The following is a 17,127-nucleotide window of genomic DNA, read 5'->3' as shown; positions in this document are numbered from 1 at the left end:
ACTGAGGAGCCCCACTGCACTGCACTGTACGCGGCTGTCAACCAGCTGGGTGACCCTGGGCAGTGGCTCAGCCACTCTGGGCTTCGGGGACTCATTTGAAACAGGGCCACACGGCTGCGGCCCAGGGCTGGGGACCAGGACACTGGTAATGGCACTAATTTTTTAAAAAATATTTTAAATTGATGCATAAAAATTGTATTATCTAGTGTGAATAATGTTCACATCAGGATAGAGCTATCTAGGTCCTCAAAAGCATCTCATTTCTTTATAGTAAAAGCATTCAAAATCCTTTCTTCTAGTTTTTTAGTTTTATTTTGTTTTGTCTCATTTTTGCAGTACTAGGGATGGAACCCAGGGCTTTCCTGCTAAGCTGCAGCCCCAGCCCTTTTTAATTTTTTATTTTGAGACAGGATCTCACTAAGTCGCCGATTCCCCAGGCTGGGCTTGAACTTCCCGCCCTCCTGCCTCAGTCTCCCAGAGAGTTGGGATTGCAGGTGTGTGCCACCATGTCCAGCTTCCTCTCAGCTTTTCTGAAACATACAGGTTGTTACCTGAAGTCCTCTCCTACCTTATTTTTCTATTTCTTTCCTTCCTCTTCATCCTCTCCTCGTTCCTCCCAAGAACGGCTGGAGGCGAGCAAGCACACTGCCCGCTGGGAGACTCCTGACGTGGGAGCCTGATCAGAACGCAGGGATGGATTTCTGAGTTGTGGCCATCTGAGCCCACGTGTGCACCGAAGGGCTCAGAAGAGAGACAGTGCCGAGCCTATGCGATAGGAAGAACTGGAAGGCAATTTGATGTTAAGTATTCTAATTAGCGTCTCTGCTGATCCTATTAATCCACTAACTACTCAGCTTTACCTGAGTGCCAGGAGCCCTCTACACCAACACTGCGGTACCCTCTCCTTACTGGATGCTTGCCTGCCCCTTCAGCCAGCCAGCATTTACTGAGCACCTACTACAGGCCAAGCCAGTGGCTCTGGACTCAGCCAGCCGGGCAAGGCTCGCACACGGAGCTCATAACCCATGACACATGGTGAAGGGGCACTGGCCACCGGGCAACCCCAGCATGGTGTGGGCATGACGGGGAACATGGGGTTGGGTGGGAGATTCACAGTCCTGGGCCCCTGCACAGGTTCGTGAGGGCAGAGCCCTAATGGGCATTCGCTACCATTCGGGAACAAGACCCGTGGATCCATCCCGGGGCGCTTGAATGATGGCCGTCACTTTAACACCTCGTGGGGCCAGAAGTACAAAGCCCTGGGGTTCATGGCCCTTTAGCACTGCATGCTAGCTGCTCTTGTCTCCTTTTTCTGGATAAAGGGACTTGGAGAAGTGAGGCGACTCGGGCCATCTAGTGAGTGAGTGGCAGGCTGGGGACTCCAACCAGTTTCCCCCCAAGGTCTTCCACTGCCACGACACTTGCTTCCGGGGCCAGACTCTGTCTGGAACCATTCCTGCTGTCTTCCCGACAGGTAGAAGCCGGGGAGGGAAAGGCAAGTGGAAAGGAGGAGGGAGAGGAGAGGACAGCCAAGAGTCAAGAACATCTAACAGTTCTGTCTCTGTGTCTTGTGATGCTGAAACTCAAGAGCCCCCTGACTCAGCAGGATATTAATAACCCAGGCCTGGCCGGCCCTGTGCGGGCAACTGTGCCAGGGAAGAGGACATGGGGCACTGCCACCTCCACACCCCTAGCAGCTCACACCCACCTCTGCTCACTTGCTCTGTCCCCTCAGTGAGCAGTTCCCTCATGCTGGTCCCCATGCACAGCTGGCACACAGTAGGCACTCGATTGATGACCGTGGAGGGGATGGATGGACAGATGGGGGAAAAGGATGGGCAAACTAATCCTCAGATTTCCCCACACTCTTCCTACGGTATCATCAGTCTATGCTCCACAGCTGCAGCTTGCTTGGTTCATGTTTAACATCACCCTCCACGAAGGACATTTCCCAAGCACCTGTCTGTGTCTGGCAAGGTTCTGGGCTCTCCATGGGCTGGACAGAGGACGCAGCCTCATGCTCTAGCATGGAGAACACCGTGAGGTTCACCATGGCAGTGTCTTCTCCCAGACAGACATAACGAATCCACTGCTGGGCAGCCATGACTGGTCAATTGCAGCACTGAGCCATGCTAACATGGATCCCACTCAACACAGCCCCATTGGGGAGTCAGGACGCTGCTGGAATCAGCCACCTCATCACCCTGCACTCCTCCATCATAGACTCCGAGGAGAGGAGCTGAGGGGACCAGAGGAGCTTCCTCTTCCACGAGCCACTATTCTCTGCAGGTGGGTATCTGGGCATGGTGGTGCATGCCTGTAATCTCAGCTACTTGGGAGGCTGAGGTAGTAGAATCACAAGTTCAAGGTCATCCTGGATCCCATCTGAAAGTCAAATGAAAGGGCTGAGGGTGCAGCTCAGTGGTAGAGTTTATAAAAAGGGCATCAGGGTGGAGGTCTCTGCCTCTATGCCAGGTGCCAGCCCTGGGAGATGTTTGGTTTTAGAGAAGTCTAGATCTACTGAGTTCCAAGGAAGGGCCCTGGGTGGCCTAGAGAATGGCATGGTCAGGGAGTCCCAGGGGCTCTGGGTAATGCACGGAAGTATATGAAACCCTTCAGTGTGTGTGTGGGGGGGGAGTTGTTTGTTTTTTGGTACCAGGGATTGAACTTGGGTCCTTGCACTTGCACAACAGGCGGCGGAACCACTGAGCTAAATCCCCGGCCCAGGCTTCAGTGTTTTAACAGATGCAGGTGGTGCCGTCCTTTCGAAGCCCACTTGACTAGCCACAGTGCTGTGTGTAGATGCTGGATGCCAGCAGGTGCTGTCTGCAAACTGTCTCACCACACACATCGAACTAAGGAGCCAGGTCTCCCCTGGGTGCCCGAGGGCCTGCAGATTTGTGGCAATTGCTTGGTGCCTGTCTGACCACTTAGCCTCAAAGGGAGGGTTTCCCACTCCCTGCATTTCACTTGGCAAAGACAAAAAAAATTGAAAGCCAGGCCTGGGAGCTCAGCTGCAGAACCAGCCTGTTGCCTCCACAGCCCCTGTGGCCCCATGCCTCACTGCTCCGGGTCTCACCTATGTGGCCATGTGTCGCATTAACATCAGGCTTCTAACAAGCTGGCTTGTGAGCCGTATCTCTCGCTCCTTAGGGAGCTGTCATTCTGCTGATGTCCAGCAAAACATTTGTGCTGGGCAACTCCCGAGTTAACGAGGGACCCGCAGGCAGCACCATGCCACTCACTGACCTGACAGTGCAGATCCAAGTCCCAGAGACGGAGGTGGAGACAGTGCCAGCATCCCGGAGCTCGCAGGAGACAGAATTGTGACAAGCCCTGGGCTGGGGGAGATCAAGGCGTGCTGAAGGAGGTCAAGACCATGGGGGCACAGGTCTAGGCTTGAATCCTCTTGTAGGACTTGGAGCAGGTTGTTTTGCCTCTTGGAGCCTCAGTTTGCTTATCTGTAAGGTGGGGACAATAAGAGCACCTGCACCAGGGTTCAACCTTCAGTCTCTTATGCAGGGCAGGGATCAGAGGAGAGGGGAAGGGTTGTGATCCTGGTGTCATAGTGGACAGATGCTTGAAGCTGGCCTCAGGACAAGGAGCTCTGAACCATGTCACCCTACTTGACATGCGCCTGTACTTCCTGTCCTGGTGACTTCCTGTCCCATTTTGCCCTGACTCACTGTCTCTTGAGTTCCGAGCCAAAAGGGTGAGCAGTTTCTGCTGTAAGGGACCCACAGATCCCTGTGCTGAGGCTGGGGACACCCTGGGGTTGAAGATCAGCCTGCTCCTGCAGCCTGGTCTCAGTGGGGTCTGGCACTCTCAGACATGGGCTCCTGGTCACGGCCTCCGACACATGGATGCAGCTGGAAAGCTGGGCCTTGAGGGCTGCTGGAGAATGGGGGTTGGCATGGGGGTCCTTGCTGCTGTGCGGCCAACAGTCCCCACCCACACAGCCACCTGAGACCTGGACCTGGCCACCACCCCACAGAATGCAACTCGGGCTCCCAGCAGCATGAGGAGCAAGGTCACCAGGCCATGGACAGGGTCTCGGCTGAACCACTGGGCAGGGCAGGGAGGGAAACGAGGCCAGGACATGGCTGTAGCACGCAACGCTGTGTTCTGGAATCAGCGGGGCCACAGAGAGGAAACCACGTCCAGAGCTCGAAAAAGTGAAACTTCCGGGAGCCCTTGCGGGGGTGGGTGTGAGGAGCCACTTCTTTCCACTCTCCGATAACCTGAAAAGTGACGCACTGGCCAAGCGACCAGCTGGCTGCTCGGGCCCAGCTACACACACATCTGCATCTGCTCTATCAATCGAGACCAAGGAGTGAAGGGTGGGAATGAGAGGCCAGGAGCCAGCAAAGAGTCCCAGGGTGAAGACAAAGGCTCACGAGGACCCCCAGGAATTGGAGGAGGCCTCATGGAAATGGAGTTTCTATTAACACACAGCTCGAGGCACGAGTTAAGTGTGGACAGCCAGAGGTCACGGGTAATGGGCAGCAAAGTCAGCCGGCCAAGGGACCAGTGGCACCGGAGCCATCTCCACCCATTAAGCCAAGCGCCATTACGGGCGAAATCAGAGCTGTTCCCAGGAAAGAGCTGTGCTTCCACAGCGATGGGCCCTGCAGTTCTAGGGAACCCCAATCCTGTAGCCCCTCCTTTAGCGGAAAAGATTGGCCAAGGGCTTACGGAGCACAAGGGAGCCAGAAGGACCCTGCCCCATGCGTCCCCCAGGCAGGGCTGTCCCAAGGCACAGACACCTTCTGGACAGGCGCCTGGCTCATGTGACCCTCGGCAGGATGCGGAACAAGGCCGCAGGGCCCTTAGAAGCCAGTGCCTGATAGACAGGACTTTGACAGCCAGCGGTAGCCCCTGTGTGGTCAATTTAATGTGCAAGTTGCGTGTGGCACTGCATCAGTGAGTGCAGAAGAGACCGCGGAGGAGTGTGGGGTTCGCTCGCCCCTTGCACTGTGGGTGCCTTCGGGAGTTGCAGCGACTTCTGCTCCCAGCTTGGCCACGCTTGGGTCTGTGGGGCTGGGGGGACCTGGGACCCTGCGTGATGCCAATAATCAGGGGACATGACCCTGGGAGGCCACCCCAGGGTCCGGGAGAGGGGGCAGGAGAGGGCTGAGGCGCGGAGCAGGAATTTCTACAACTGGGTCAATTATTTTGCGATCAGCACGTCTGAGAGGAAAGCCACGTCTGCCACGCAGCGCAGAGGCCCAAATCACCTGCTCCGCAAAGAAGAAAAACTATTCCTCCGAGTGAGGACTCTGGGACGGGAGGGGCGGCAGCACTTTCCTGCTGAGAACACAGTTTTCTTTCTTCTCTTTTTTTCTTTTTTCCTTTTTTGGTACTGGGGATTGAACCCAGGGCCTTTGCACTGAGCTACAGTGCTTTTTAAATTTTTGAGATAGGGTCTCACAAAGTCATTAGGGTGCCCACGCTAGACTCCATCTGGTGATCCTCCTGCCTCGGGCTCCCAGAGTGCAGGGATCATGGGTGTGTGCCACCAGGCCGGGCTGCGGCTTCCTTCTGACCTCCTTGTCCAGCTCCTTCCCACGTGCCAATGCGCGTGCATCATCTGCAGAAGCCTGGGGCGGGCACTGCCCACCTGAAGCCTGGAGAGAGCCCTTGAACCTGGCCAGAGGAAACCAGGCCAGCAGGAAAGGAGTCCATGGGGGTGGCTGCACCTGCCACAGCCACCCCTCCTGCTCCCCATGATAGTGGGCAGAGTCCGTCCCCAGGGCCAGGGAGGAGGAAGGGGCTGGGTGGAAGGGGTTCACATTCACATCTGAGAGGAGACTGAGAATCGGAGGGCAATCGGGTGGGAAAGACCCTCATGGGGCCGCGACCCCCTCATCCGAGAGCAGAGGCCTTGGCCAGCAGAGCCAGTGTCCTGTGCATGCACCCATCTGCGACTGGGCGCCCAGTGCAACGGTCCCTCTAATTTTCCCAGTGAATCCTCGCTGAAACCCTGGGAGTGGGGCTCCGATGATCCCGCTGGACAATGAGGAGACCGAGGCCCTCGAGGTCAGAGCTGAGGTCTGGGTTGTACGCAGCCTGCGTGGTGATGTTGATGGTACTCAACTTGGAGCTTCGTTGGTCTTGCGGCCTGAGCCGTGGGATCCACCTGTCATTACCTTGGGGTTGTCTGGTGTGTTTTTTGCTAACACTGCCAGCCTGCACCCCACCCTCTCTGCATGCACGTGTTGTGTGTGCACGCACGCTTACACACTCACTTCCTCACCCTACATGGCCTCTCTGGCTTGACCTGCACCCAGCACAAAATAGGTGTTTAGTCAGGTGCAGGGGGAGCTTGTGGATCCGACACCCTGGCATCCCCGGGACCTAGCAGGATGCTGCACATAGCAGGTGCTCAGCAGGTAGCCCTGAATTTCCTGAGAGACACCTTCTGAGACCCAAGCTGGTGGGGCTTGCCATTGTCTGATAGAGGGCCCAACTGCTGCTTTTATTCTTCTTTTATTTTTTTATTTTTGAGACAGGGTCTCATTATGTAGTCCAGGCTGGCCTTGAATTCATTAAGTTGTCCGGGCTGGCCTTGATCTCACGGGGGTGCTCCTGCCTCAGCCTCCCGAGTGCTGGGATTCCAGGCATTAGCCCTGCACCTGGCTCCCTATTGCTCCTTTACATCTTGTCCCAGACGCCTGAGGAGTCCCCAGGGACTGCTGCCACTGAACCCTAGCTCCCCACTGTTACCCGGGATGGAGGGGCCTGGCTCCCTCCTCACAGCAGCGGCCTCCCCTTCCTGGGGAGCTGAGCCTCTGTGCCTTGCGGAGCTGGGGTTCTTCCTTCCTTCCTTCCGGGTATGTTTCCGGGTTCCTCTCGTGGAAATTGTAGGAGACCTCGAGGGGACCTGGATGTTGGAGACTCAGGCCGGCCTCGGGGAAGAGACCCAGCTGGGGCAACGCTGGGGGGGCTGGTAGTGTCTCACCCGGCTCACGGGGCCATCTGACTGGCCTGGAGCTCGCTGTGTGCCCTCGGGGGACAACAAGCTATCCCGAATCCTGTGCCTACTGCTGCCAGATGGAGACAGGGGTGCGAGTTAGAGGAGAAAATCCCGAATTATAAGCGCAGGTCTGGTCACTCTGGGGTCCATGCAGGGGCCCTTCCCTGAGCAGTGGGACCGCCCTCAGCCTCAGGACTCCTGCCCGGGCAGTCGGGGAACAGCAGCCTCCCCAGCGCACCGGCAAAGCAGAAGTGGGAGCCCACCGGGAGCCGTAGGCCCGGGTCTGGGTGTGCAGCTCCAGGCCAATGCCCCGTCACTTTCTAGAGGGCTGGTAGGTTTCAAGCATTCACGCCTCGACCCTCACGCCAACCCTTGGCCTTTGGAAGCCCTTGCACGCCCAACTTCCACATACGACAACTAAGGCTGGGCGAGGCGAGTCCTTGACCCAAGATCACAGATGCAGTAGGGGTGCGAGTCCCTGGCTGCTCAACCCGAAGCCCCAGGTCCCAACTGTCATCAGGGTCACTCATTTGGGATTTGGAAGGACCCTCCAGGTTGATCATCATCCCACTTTACAACCAAGCAAACTGAGGCCCAGAGAAGGAGAGACTAATCTAGTCAGCCAGCTGCCACTGGTCGAACCAGTCCTAAGGTTGGTGCAAATGCAATATATTCATTGAGCACTGTGTACCACGCTGCACACTTTGGGGCATCATTTCATTTAATTTTTATAATAACCCTGGGAAGATCGAGACTATTACTGATCCTGTTTTTCATTTGGATAAACTGAAGCAGAATGGGAAGTAGCATCCTTGAGGTCACACAGCTACTTGGCATAGCTCGGAGCCAGGGAGTCAGACTCATCCCCCACCGGAAGAGTCAGGCTGGCGTCGCCCCGTGACCAGCCTCTCCCGCCACGGGAATGGAATCCCCAGGACTCCCTGCAGGGCCGCCAAGGGGCGTGGCTCCTGGAAAGGGCCATGCAGCCCATGGCCCTCAGGAGACCGTCAGGCCCCTGCCTCTGCGAAGAGAAGTTTATCCAACAAAATGCAGACGAGCAAAGAACATGTCCGGCTTTGTGCGTCTCTCGTTACAGGCAGCGCACATCTTGGGGGATATGTGGATGAAAGGCACCATATAAAATGCAATCAATTATGAATCACCATTACTGAATTAATCACATGTATGATTAATACGGTAATAATAATTAATGGGAGTATGGTCTAGAGATTAGGGCTGAGAGCTGTCAGGGAGGAGCAGAGTGCATCTTGCAGCCTCTGTGCGTGCGGCCTGGAGCTGTCATCTTGGGGAGCACGCTGGCTGGGGGCTTGGTCCCTCTCTCCCCGTCCCTGGGCTGTCGAAGGAGAGGCCCACGGACATCCAGAAGCCCCAGATGGGCCTCGGCAGCTCATAGGCTTTTACCATACCCTTATAGCTGCATCTCAACTGCTCAAGGTCACGGGGACAAAGAGTTTCTTGAAGAGTCCAAATCTTGGCCTGGCATAAATGAGCAGCGTGAGCCAGGCCTGAGGGGAGAAGGTGGCAGCAGTGGCTTTTGCTTCTATGCTTCCTTTAAGCATTGGCACGAGCTCCTTTGATCTGCCTGTCCTTCTATCTGTCAGCTTTAGCTTTTGCAGCTTCCCCCAAGTCCCCAGGGGGCTGGTTACCTGTCATCCAGCTCTCGGGTGGTACCTCTTGCTGCAAAGCTGGTAGATTACTGCTGCGTTTGACTTTATAATTTTCCATGGCTTAGCTATCCTGTGCAATTCTCCCCTCTGTGAGTGAGTTGACAGCATAGAAGGAATACGTGCAGTAAAGCCTGGAGTCCCTGTTCACACTTTGGCAGAGCTTCAGAGAGCATGTGTATATAATATATATAACACACACATGTGATATGTGTATATATGGTTATACACACTCCTCTTTTAAAAAACAAAGATGGAATAAAATTAAATGCATTGTTCTGCAAATGCTTTTTTTTTTTTTTTTTTTTTTGGTACTGGGGATCAAACTCGGGTCCTTGTGCTTTCAAGGCAGGCGGAAAAACCACTGGGTTAAATCCCTGGCCTGCAAATGCTTTTTGATAGTAGATTCCACAAACACAGTTCAAATCAGAACTGCACCGTAGGGCCAAAATCCCACCAGTGCAGAAGATGATTAGGCTGCTGGCAAGAGGGAGATGGTGATTATTTTTGGGAGATTCATTAACACTTTCCTGACCCTGCTGTGCTTCGTCTTTTCACTGCCAGGGAAAGGTCGTCTGTCCCAAGGAACCTTAATGGTTTCCGAAAATGAACGTCCCCCGCCACCTGGTCCCTCCATGGCCGGAATCCTGTTTGTCCTCCCGCCTGGAAAAGCAACACTTTATTGTTCCCTTGAAAGGGACTCCATCTCCTGGTGGCTTTGTGGAGTGTGGCCCCAGGACTGTAGGCCAAGGACCACCTGGGACAGATCTGATTGTGCAGATGGAGAAACTGAGGCTGGGAGCGGGGAGGAGATTTCCCCCCAGGACACACAGCTACTTAGGGGCTGAGCCCAGAACCTCCCATAGTCCTGACTCCCTCGTGGAGCTCTTTCCACTGCCCCAACTTTGACTTCGACTTCTGGGGTTGGACAGTGGGGAGACCGGAGGAAGCCCAGCTCCGCAGTGGGTCCCTGCAAAAGCCTGTTGGCCTGCGCTTCCTGCAGAGTCAGGGAGTGTGGGGTGGGAGGTGGCTGGAGAAGCATTTGAAAATTGTTTCCAGTTGCCCAGCTTTGCATCCAGGTCACTCGGCCCAGCCTGGCCCCTCCTCCGTGTTCCAGTCTGCCAGCCCAGAGTGGGAAGCACCCTCCTGCCCGTCTTGTTGGGTGATGCTGACGGCACCAGTGCAGCGAGGATGGAGGAGCAGGGCTTTTCCCTGGATTGATGACCCTGCCTGGGGGACAGCAGACTGAGGGCGAAGGGTGATCACTCACCCTGTGCCAGAGCCCCAGGCTCTGCCCTTCTGCAGGCCGAAGGTTCTCAGAGCACAGCTCTGTGCTGAGCTCTGCAAGCTTCCTTCTGCTCCACACTGAGACCAGGGAGCTGGGGACCAGGGCTGCATCTGCTCTCCTGGACGCCAGGGAGGGATCGGAGAGCAGGTGCGGGTACAGACCCTCCTTGGCCCTGTTTGGACTCTTCCTTAGGAAAGAGTTTGCCCAAAGTGACATTTCACAGGTGGGGAAACTGAGGCCCTGGAGCGATGGATGCCATGCCCTGGTTAACCAGCAAGTCCGGCAGCCACAGAGCTCCACCCCCTGGTGACCCATAGCCCAGTCGCCTGCCAGACCCTTCAGGAGCTGCATGACCTTGGCAAATGCCTCAACTCCGAGCTCCAGCTGAAGTTGGGACTCTGTTAGGAGCAGTTATGTTGTCACAGGGCGGGCAAAGCACAGCAATGGGCTTGTGTGGAAGCGGACATAAAACAGGTGTTCAATAAATATTATTATTATTATTATTATTATTATTAATTAGTGTAGCAGATGACGGTCCTTAATTCTACGTCCTCTGCTTGCTTTGTCACAAGCTTCTAAATGTTATTCAGCAGCACAACCCTCTCTCCGGGCTTAGGGGGGCGCCGCCAGGAAGGGTTAAGGTAGGGTAAGGAGGTAAGGGGTGACAGGGAGGTGGGGCACCCAGGTGCCACAACTTGCTCCCATTTCTGACACCCTCTGTGACCTTGGACCAATCTCTCTCTCTCTCTCTCTCTCTCTCTCTGTCCTCAGGCCCTTTGTTCTTGATGCTTCCAAATGACAGTGCTGGCTGCTTGAGCACAGCAGTAAGAACCCACCCTGAAGAGGCCAGGGGCCTGGAGCACCCCCAAAACATAAGCGCGCCTGGAGGACAGTGCAAGCCCTCCCTCCACACAGCCCCAGGAAGCAGCCTGGGGGAAACTCTCCAGGGGCCAGAGAGCCAGGGCTGCCCACTGGTGCCAACTCAGTGGCCTGTGCCCGGCCTTGCCCCAGCCCTCCCACGCCTCCTCCCAGGCTCGCCCCGGGGAGGGGGGAGGCGGAGACCCCCCCCAGCCGGCCCCCCTACTGTGCACTCCCGGCAGAGCTGGCTTGGCTTCTCCAAAGCTGGGCCCATGAGGGTGGAGGCGGCGACGCGTCAGCTGGTATTCAGGCTCTGGTTGTGCGCTCAGATCTCCCCCTCCCCATCTCCCCAAATCCACCCATCCCCCCTTTACCCACTGCTGGGGCCTTCTGGGTGGCAGACCTTCATAGAGAGAGAGCGGAGCAGCCTCCAGCCCTAGACTGCTGGGGTGGGGGACCCGACTCCCCCGGGCCCCTCCCCGGTGCCGACGGGGCAGCCCCCACACCCCCGGGCACCGGCACCCCGGAAGACCCTCTGGCTTTTGGAGAAAAAAGCTACAGCCCCGCTGAGCCAGCTGAGGATGCACCCTGCGCGCCGGGACCCGCCGGCCCCCGCGCCCGGAGGCGATGTGTAGGCAGCGACCCCCTCCTGGAACAGACTCGCTCGCCGCTGGGCCGCATGCGGGGGTCCCCTTGGCCGCGGGCCCTCGGGGACGCCCCTGCTCGTCGCGCCCCTCCCCGGGCCGCGGCGTCCCCGGAGTATCGCAGTATTTCCTCCTGCACCTTTAAGAAGACCGCGGCTCTGTGGTGGGATGGTGTGTTAGAGCCACACAGAGGAAGTTACGCAGCCCGGATCAGGCCGAGAGATAAAAGCCCGGTGGTGATCGCGGGCGATGGCAAGAGGATTGTGCCTGGGCATTAACTTGGAGCGGCGCGCGGGGGGGCCCTGATCGCCCCGCCATCTGGCCCGCGCCTGCTGGGGCGGGAGGGGATGCCCCGGCGCCCCGACCGGCGGCAGCCGCCTAGCCCGCCCAGGCGGGGGACTGCGGGGCGCACGAGCGCGGCTGCTCCCCGAGCCGCCCAGGGGGCCCCAAAAGTTTGCACTTGTTAGCGGCGGCCTTGGGCTCGGATGCGGGCTGCGCGCGCGACCGCCTCCCCCGGCCCCAGCGCCCAGGACAGCAGCGGGCGGCGCCCCCGGCGGCCCCAGGGCGCCCCAGCCCCGGCCTGACGGCGCCCGCGTCCCCACCCCCACCCGGCCGCGCCGCACCCAGCGCCGCCCGAGGACGGCGACGGCCTCGGTCCGCCCCGGAGCCGCCGAGCCGGGTAAGGCTGCAGCCTCGCCGCTGCTTGCATCGCTCAGGGCTTGGTGGCCGCGCAGCTCCCCGGCCCCGAGCGGCTCCAGCACCGGGCAGCTCCAGCTCGGCTGCAAAAGTTACTGGGTAGCGGCTGCCACGGCCGGGACTGGAGTGGCCCGAGAGGGGTGTGAACAAGCCGGGGCTGCATCTTCTGGGAGTCGCCGGGGCTCCTGCCCCCCGCTCCCACCTCCCAGCCCGGCTCTCCCCCGCGGGTGGCTGTCGGAAGGATGCTTGTTTGGGAGCACGCACGGTCAAGTCGCCCCCGTCCAGCGCGGCTGCGGACCCCCCGGTAACGCGCGCGCCCCGTGCCCTCGCCTCTCCGGAAACTGCCAAGCGCGCACTTGCGCCCGAACTCTCGGCCAGCTGGAAACTTCTCTCCGCGCGGCGCAGGGGCTCGGTAGGTGGAGGTGGGAGCGAGCCCCGAGCTCGGCGTGGAGTTGGGCTCCGAGTGGGGAGGCTGGATCAGGGGAAGGCGGGAAGTGGCCCGCGGGCTCCCAGTGCTCCCGCCCCGGAGTGGGTTGCGGGTCTTGGCTGGGGTCGCGGTGTGCGGCAGCGCGTGGGGAAAAGGGGGTGCAGCCCCTTCCTGGGTGTTTTGCTGCTGCTCGGTGTGTTTTCATTAAGGGAGGCGGTGCCGAAGGAGGGGGCCTCCTCGATGCAGCCTAGGTCTTTGTGAAAGGCTTGATTATGAATTGTTCAGGTGGTTCGCATAAAACTTGGAAATGCAAAAGCAGAGGCGGGTTTGCCTGGCTCCATGTGCGGTTTACACGGTTTGCAGCCTGCCTGAAAGGCAGACTCTACCGACTCCTGGCGTCCGTGGTCCGGGGCGGCCCGCTTGTGAACGGGGACCCACGCGCGAGTCCCCAGCCCCTGGCCGCTCGAGGCTGCTCCCCACCACGACCGCGCGCCCAACTTTCCGGGGCTCCCCGGCTGCAGAGAGGGCGCCACGGGGAGCCGCGGGCCAGAAGAAGCGCAATTGCAGAGCAGGGTGTACCGGAGACGCGGGAACCCCGGTATCGCTGAGCCGGTGGGAGCGCTAGGGAGCGACAGGGCCCCGCCCCGGGCGGAGGACTGGAAGGTGACCCTGGTGAGATAAGGCTCCCCGTCCCTCCTCGTCCCTGTCCCACCCTTCCCCAAAGCAGATTCCACACCTTCCACTGCCTGGCTGGAAGAGAAAGGGAACCTCAGAGGATACTGAGGGATACTGTCCCCCCCAGCACCCCCAGGAGCCCGTGCCCGCCGGGACAAGTTTCCCAGGAGGCCAGGGCGCAGCCGGCCGCCCCACGAGGAGCCGGATCTCAAGCCCAGCCAGCTCCCAGAGGCGCTAATTCAATAAGACAGAAATCTGAGTTCAGAAATCCTGATAAAATCTAATTTTCATGTTTTAATACCCCGGCTATCAGCCCCCCACGGTTCCTGAGGAGTCTTAAAAGAAAATAAAGCGCATTGATTCTATTTGTTTCTGGGAGCTGCAGTTTCTTAATAATATCAGGTGAAGATTTATTTTCCAAGGAGAAAACGATCCACCAGGATACAACCTCTTACTCTGAGATTTCCCTGCCAGCTTGGACTTCTCCCTGGCTGCTCCTCCTCGTTATTCTGGGGACTCTTGCGCCTCCCCCACCACTCCCCTTTTCTTTTTTGGCAAAACCCGGTAATATCTGAGTGCTGAGCTCACAATTCCCCCTACGATGCCAGCAAGGCCCAGTTGATTGACTGATTGTAAACACATTTTCCTCTGGCAGATTTTGTTGTTGTCCCCCCCCCCCTTCCTGGGAATGTGTGGCATTTAAGCCAACAAAACTGCAAAGCAATTAGTAGAGTTGCAAGTTGCAACTCCAGGCCTGTGCTTCGGGCCTCTGGGCTCGCTGCCTCCTGGCCGCCCCAACCAGCTCAGTCCCAGCCCTGAGCAGCCGCTGGTCCTGCAGTGGACACCTGCAGCCGGACTCTCTTTGCAACCCCAAAGCCCAGCGCCCTAGTTGTCCCCAGCCGTCAGGAGCTCCCTACCTGTTAGTGAACAGTCGGGAGTCTGCTGCTGGAAGAATTAATTAGGAGCATGCTGTTTTCTGGGCAGCACGGATCTCGCTCGGGTAGACAGAAGCATACAAGCCGTTGCCGGCCACGCTATTTTATTTTTACTACATTTTCTCAGGTTGTAAAAATAGATGTTGGGCACTTTTTTTTTTTTTTCTGAGAGTTTTCTAGCAAGGACCACATTCAGGGCTGGGCAGACTCTATTACAGGTTTCTCTTTACGCAGCCCGGGGTGAGATGGGATAATGTGGTCCTGCTCTCGTCCCCATTCATCTGCATCAGGAGCCTTCTTCCAGGGAGAGGGGCAGGGCCACGGAGAGATGGATGAGTCCCGCTGTGGGCCCGGAGCTGGGGGCTCGGCTGGGGCTTCTCCCAGAGCCCAGATGCTCAGCTGCCAGCCCAGGCCACAGTGCCCATCCCTCCGGTTTGTCATTTCTGGCAGGAGTGTGTTTGTGTCTGGGTGGCAAACAGGGTTTCATAGAAATAGTTAACTCTTCGGCACTTTCTGTGTATCGTGGCTCATGAGGCTGTCAGGTGAGAGTCGGCCTGACATTGGAGTGATTTGGGAATTTAAATGCAATGGTCCCGGGCACAGTAACCACAATAATGAATGGCTGAGACTCTTGCTGTAAGTCATGGTGGTAATCTTTGGCCTGTTGGCAAGTATTTTTGGCTGGGGCCCCATGCTGGCGGGACAGAAATTCTCCCGGGGAGGTAGCAAGCCTAGGAAACCCACCACGTTACTGGAGTCATGTATTTCTCTGTGTAACACTGGAGTTAGTGATATCTGTTTGGGCTTTTATGTAATTACCAGAGGCTCCAAATAGTAAACCAATAATCACAACAGTGATCCATTTATAGAGCCTCTAAAGATGATTGTAAAATCTTGGGCTTGATCATTTTCATTTCTGTGCAAGTCTTCCATATCCTACTCTCTTATCTCACTAAAAAAATTGAAACTCACAGCTTCAGGTTGTGCCGACCTGTGTCGGAGCCTAGTTCTCCGCAGCTGGTCTGGATGTGGACAGCCCCTCCTCTGTCCCCGTGGACGGGGTCCCCCATGTCCCCATTGAGGAGTCTCATCGGCTCCTCTAACGACTTTGACATTTTGACTTGTTGGGGTGGTATTTGAAAGCAGCCGTGAAGTCTTGGTGGGTGGGGATGCTTTATGTCCCTGACCCTCAAGCAGCGCCACTGTGACTGAATCAACGTCCCCTAAATGATGAGACGGCGCTCACCTTTTTCATAACGTGCCCAGTCTCCAAATGTGCAACTCTGATATTAATAAAAATAACCCAGTTTCCTCAGGAGACCTTGCTAATGCAGCCTCATTTTTTGCACATTTTGCCAGAGAGCTTTTGTTCTTATACGTCTCTAATCTCCCCCTTTTTAATTTGTTGCAGGTGTTGTTGCTAATGAGCCCTCTCCCCACCCCCCTCTCTCCAATGAAAGACAAGCCAGGCCCCAGGTACCTAGATGGACTGAAAGCTAAAGTCGTAGAAACTTCATAGTAAGTTGCCGGTGGCCACCAGGCAAGGCTGGCTGACCCCTGTGAGTAGTGGCTGCCCCCCCGCGAAAGCCAAGCCGAGTCACCTCCCCAGTTAACACCTCAGTAGCTGTTTTTAAAATTTTCTTTCTTTCTTTTTTTTTTTTTTTTGGTACCAGGGATCGAACTTGGGTCCTTGTCATTGCGCAGCAGGCGACAAAACCACTGAGCTAAATCCCCAGCCCTAGTAGCTGTTTTTATTTTGCAGCCTAGTCATACAGTCACTGTCACCTTCAGCCCATATGAAAAGAAATCTCTTTTATTGGTCTGAAATGCCAGGTCCGGTCCCAAGGAGGGAGCACGTTTCCGGCTAACATGTACACCTCCTGATTTTATTTTATCTTTACCATGCAGGCTGGAGGGTTGTTACACAGTTGTGTCGAGCACATCACACATTGAGGGCCCTTTAAAGACCTGGATTGATTGGAAGGACAAAAATTAAAAGCAATCTGATCCAGCCCCATGCGGATCCCTGCGGATTCTCTCCTTATCCCATTTCCACCCACTGTCACAATTTGAGAGTCTGCCTGATTTGATCAGATTCACCTCCGGGGGAGGTGTTCACGCCAAGGTTAGGTGGACGCCAAGTTCGGCAACTTCTTGATCTGCCTGCCCATCAGCAGTCTGAAAACGCTGGCTCTGAATTTTCCGTTGTGGCCTTCTAGAAAAAACAAGTTCCTCGCTGTTTGCAAACCTGCGGCGCTCAAGCCTCTGGGACATCCCGGCCACTGCCGCCTGGTAGATGTGACTTTTCCATGCTGAGGCCGCAAGTCCCCCCTGAGCGCTCCGCAGCCTTCCCAGGGCGTCTCTGGGCCGCGCCCCTGCGGCCTGCACAGCCATGCTGCACCTGCTGCCGCTCCTCCTGCACTGCCTGGCGCCGGCCTCTGGGGACTACGACATCTGCAAATCCTGGGTGACCACGGACGAGGGCCCCACCTGGGAGTTCTACGCCTGCCAGCCCAAGGTGATGCGCCTGAAGGACTACGTCAAGGTGAAGGTGGAGCCGAAGGGCATCACGTGCGGGGACCCCCCAGAGAGGTTCTGCTCCCACGTAAGTCAGGCCCCTGGCTCCACCTGGAGGTCCCCGCAGGGCCTGGGAGGGCCGTGGAGTGGGTGAGTGAGGAGGAGCAGGCTCCTCCCCTTGTTTTGGATTGGGACTGGGCCCAGTCTTTGTTCCATCTTGGAAATGAGCAGGAGCGGAGCCACCCAAGGCCCTGGGGTCACGTGGCATTCTCCGGGTGGGGCTGCTTGGGCCGGCTGAGCAGTAGTAGGTGGTTTCTGCTCAGGAAGAGTGTGATGTTCACAGTTTCCGCAGTTCCTGGCCTCATGGGCAAGCCCCGCCTCCCTGGTGGGGAGTCAGCAGTCCAGGCAGCAAGAAGATACTGTTTG

General features: G+C 57.1%; 1 protein-coding gene and 1 long non-coding RNA gene across 10 annotated transcripts in view; one reads left to right on the top strand and one right to left on the bottom strand.

Annotated features, from left to right (window-relative positions):
• Positions 1–448: 448 nt before the first annotated feature.
• On the bottom strand, positions 449–14,621 carry LOC147826037 (uncharacterized). Its single transcript, XR_015439806.1, has 3 exons — positions 14,167–14,621; positions 3,250–3,461; positions 449–782 (listed from the first exon to the last, which is right to left on the bottom strand). It is a non-coding gene; the product is annotated as an uncharacterized LOC147826037 (long non-coding RNA).
• The window catches only part of Ntng2 (netrin G2), a 50,953-nt gene continuing 45,834 nt past the window's right edge, over positions 12,009–17,127 (top strand). For 2 of the 9 annotated variants that reach the window (XM_021261836.2, XM_087182999.1), the window contains exons 1-2: positions 12,137–12,559; positions 16,093–16,789. In XM_021261836.2, coding sequence (XP_021117495.2) covers positions 16,577–16,789 — 213 coding nt within the window. In that variant the 5' untranslated portion in view covers positions 12,137–12,559; positions 16,093–16,576. The other 7 variants (XM_021261837.2, XM_013073874.3, XM_021261838.2 and 4 more) reach the window with 7 other exon arrangements.

The sequence above is a fragment of the Heterocephalus glaber genome, unplaced genomic scaffold (assembly GCF_053883595.1).
Source record: "Heterocephalus glaber isolate CG9 unplaced genomic scaffold, H.glaber_assembly_v1.0 deba00001479, whole genome shotgun sequence".
NCBI lineage: Eukaryota > Metazoa > Chordata > Mammalia > Rodentia > Bathyergidae > Heterocephalus > Heterocephalus glaber.
This window is presented reverse-complemented; position numbering and strand designations above follow the sequence as displayed.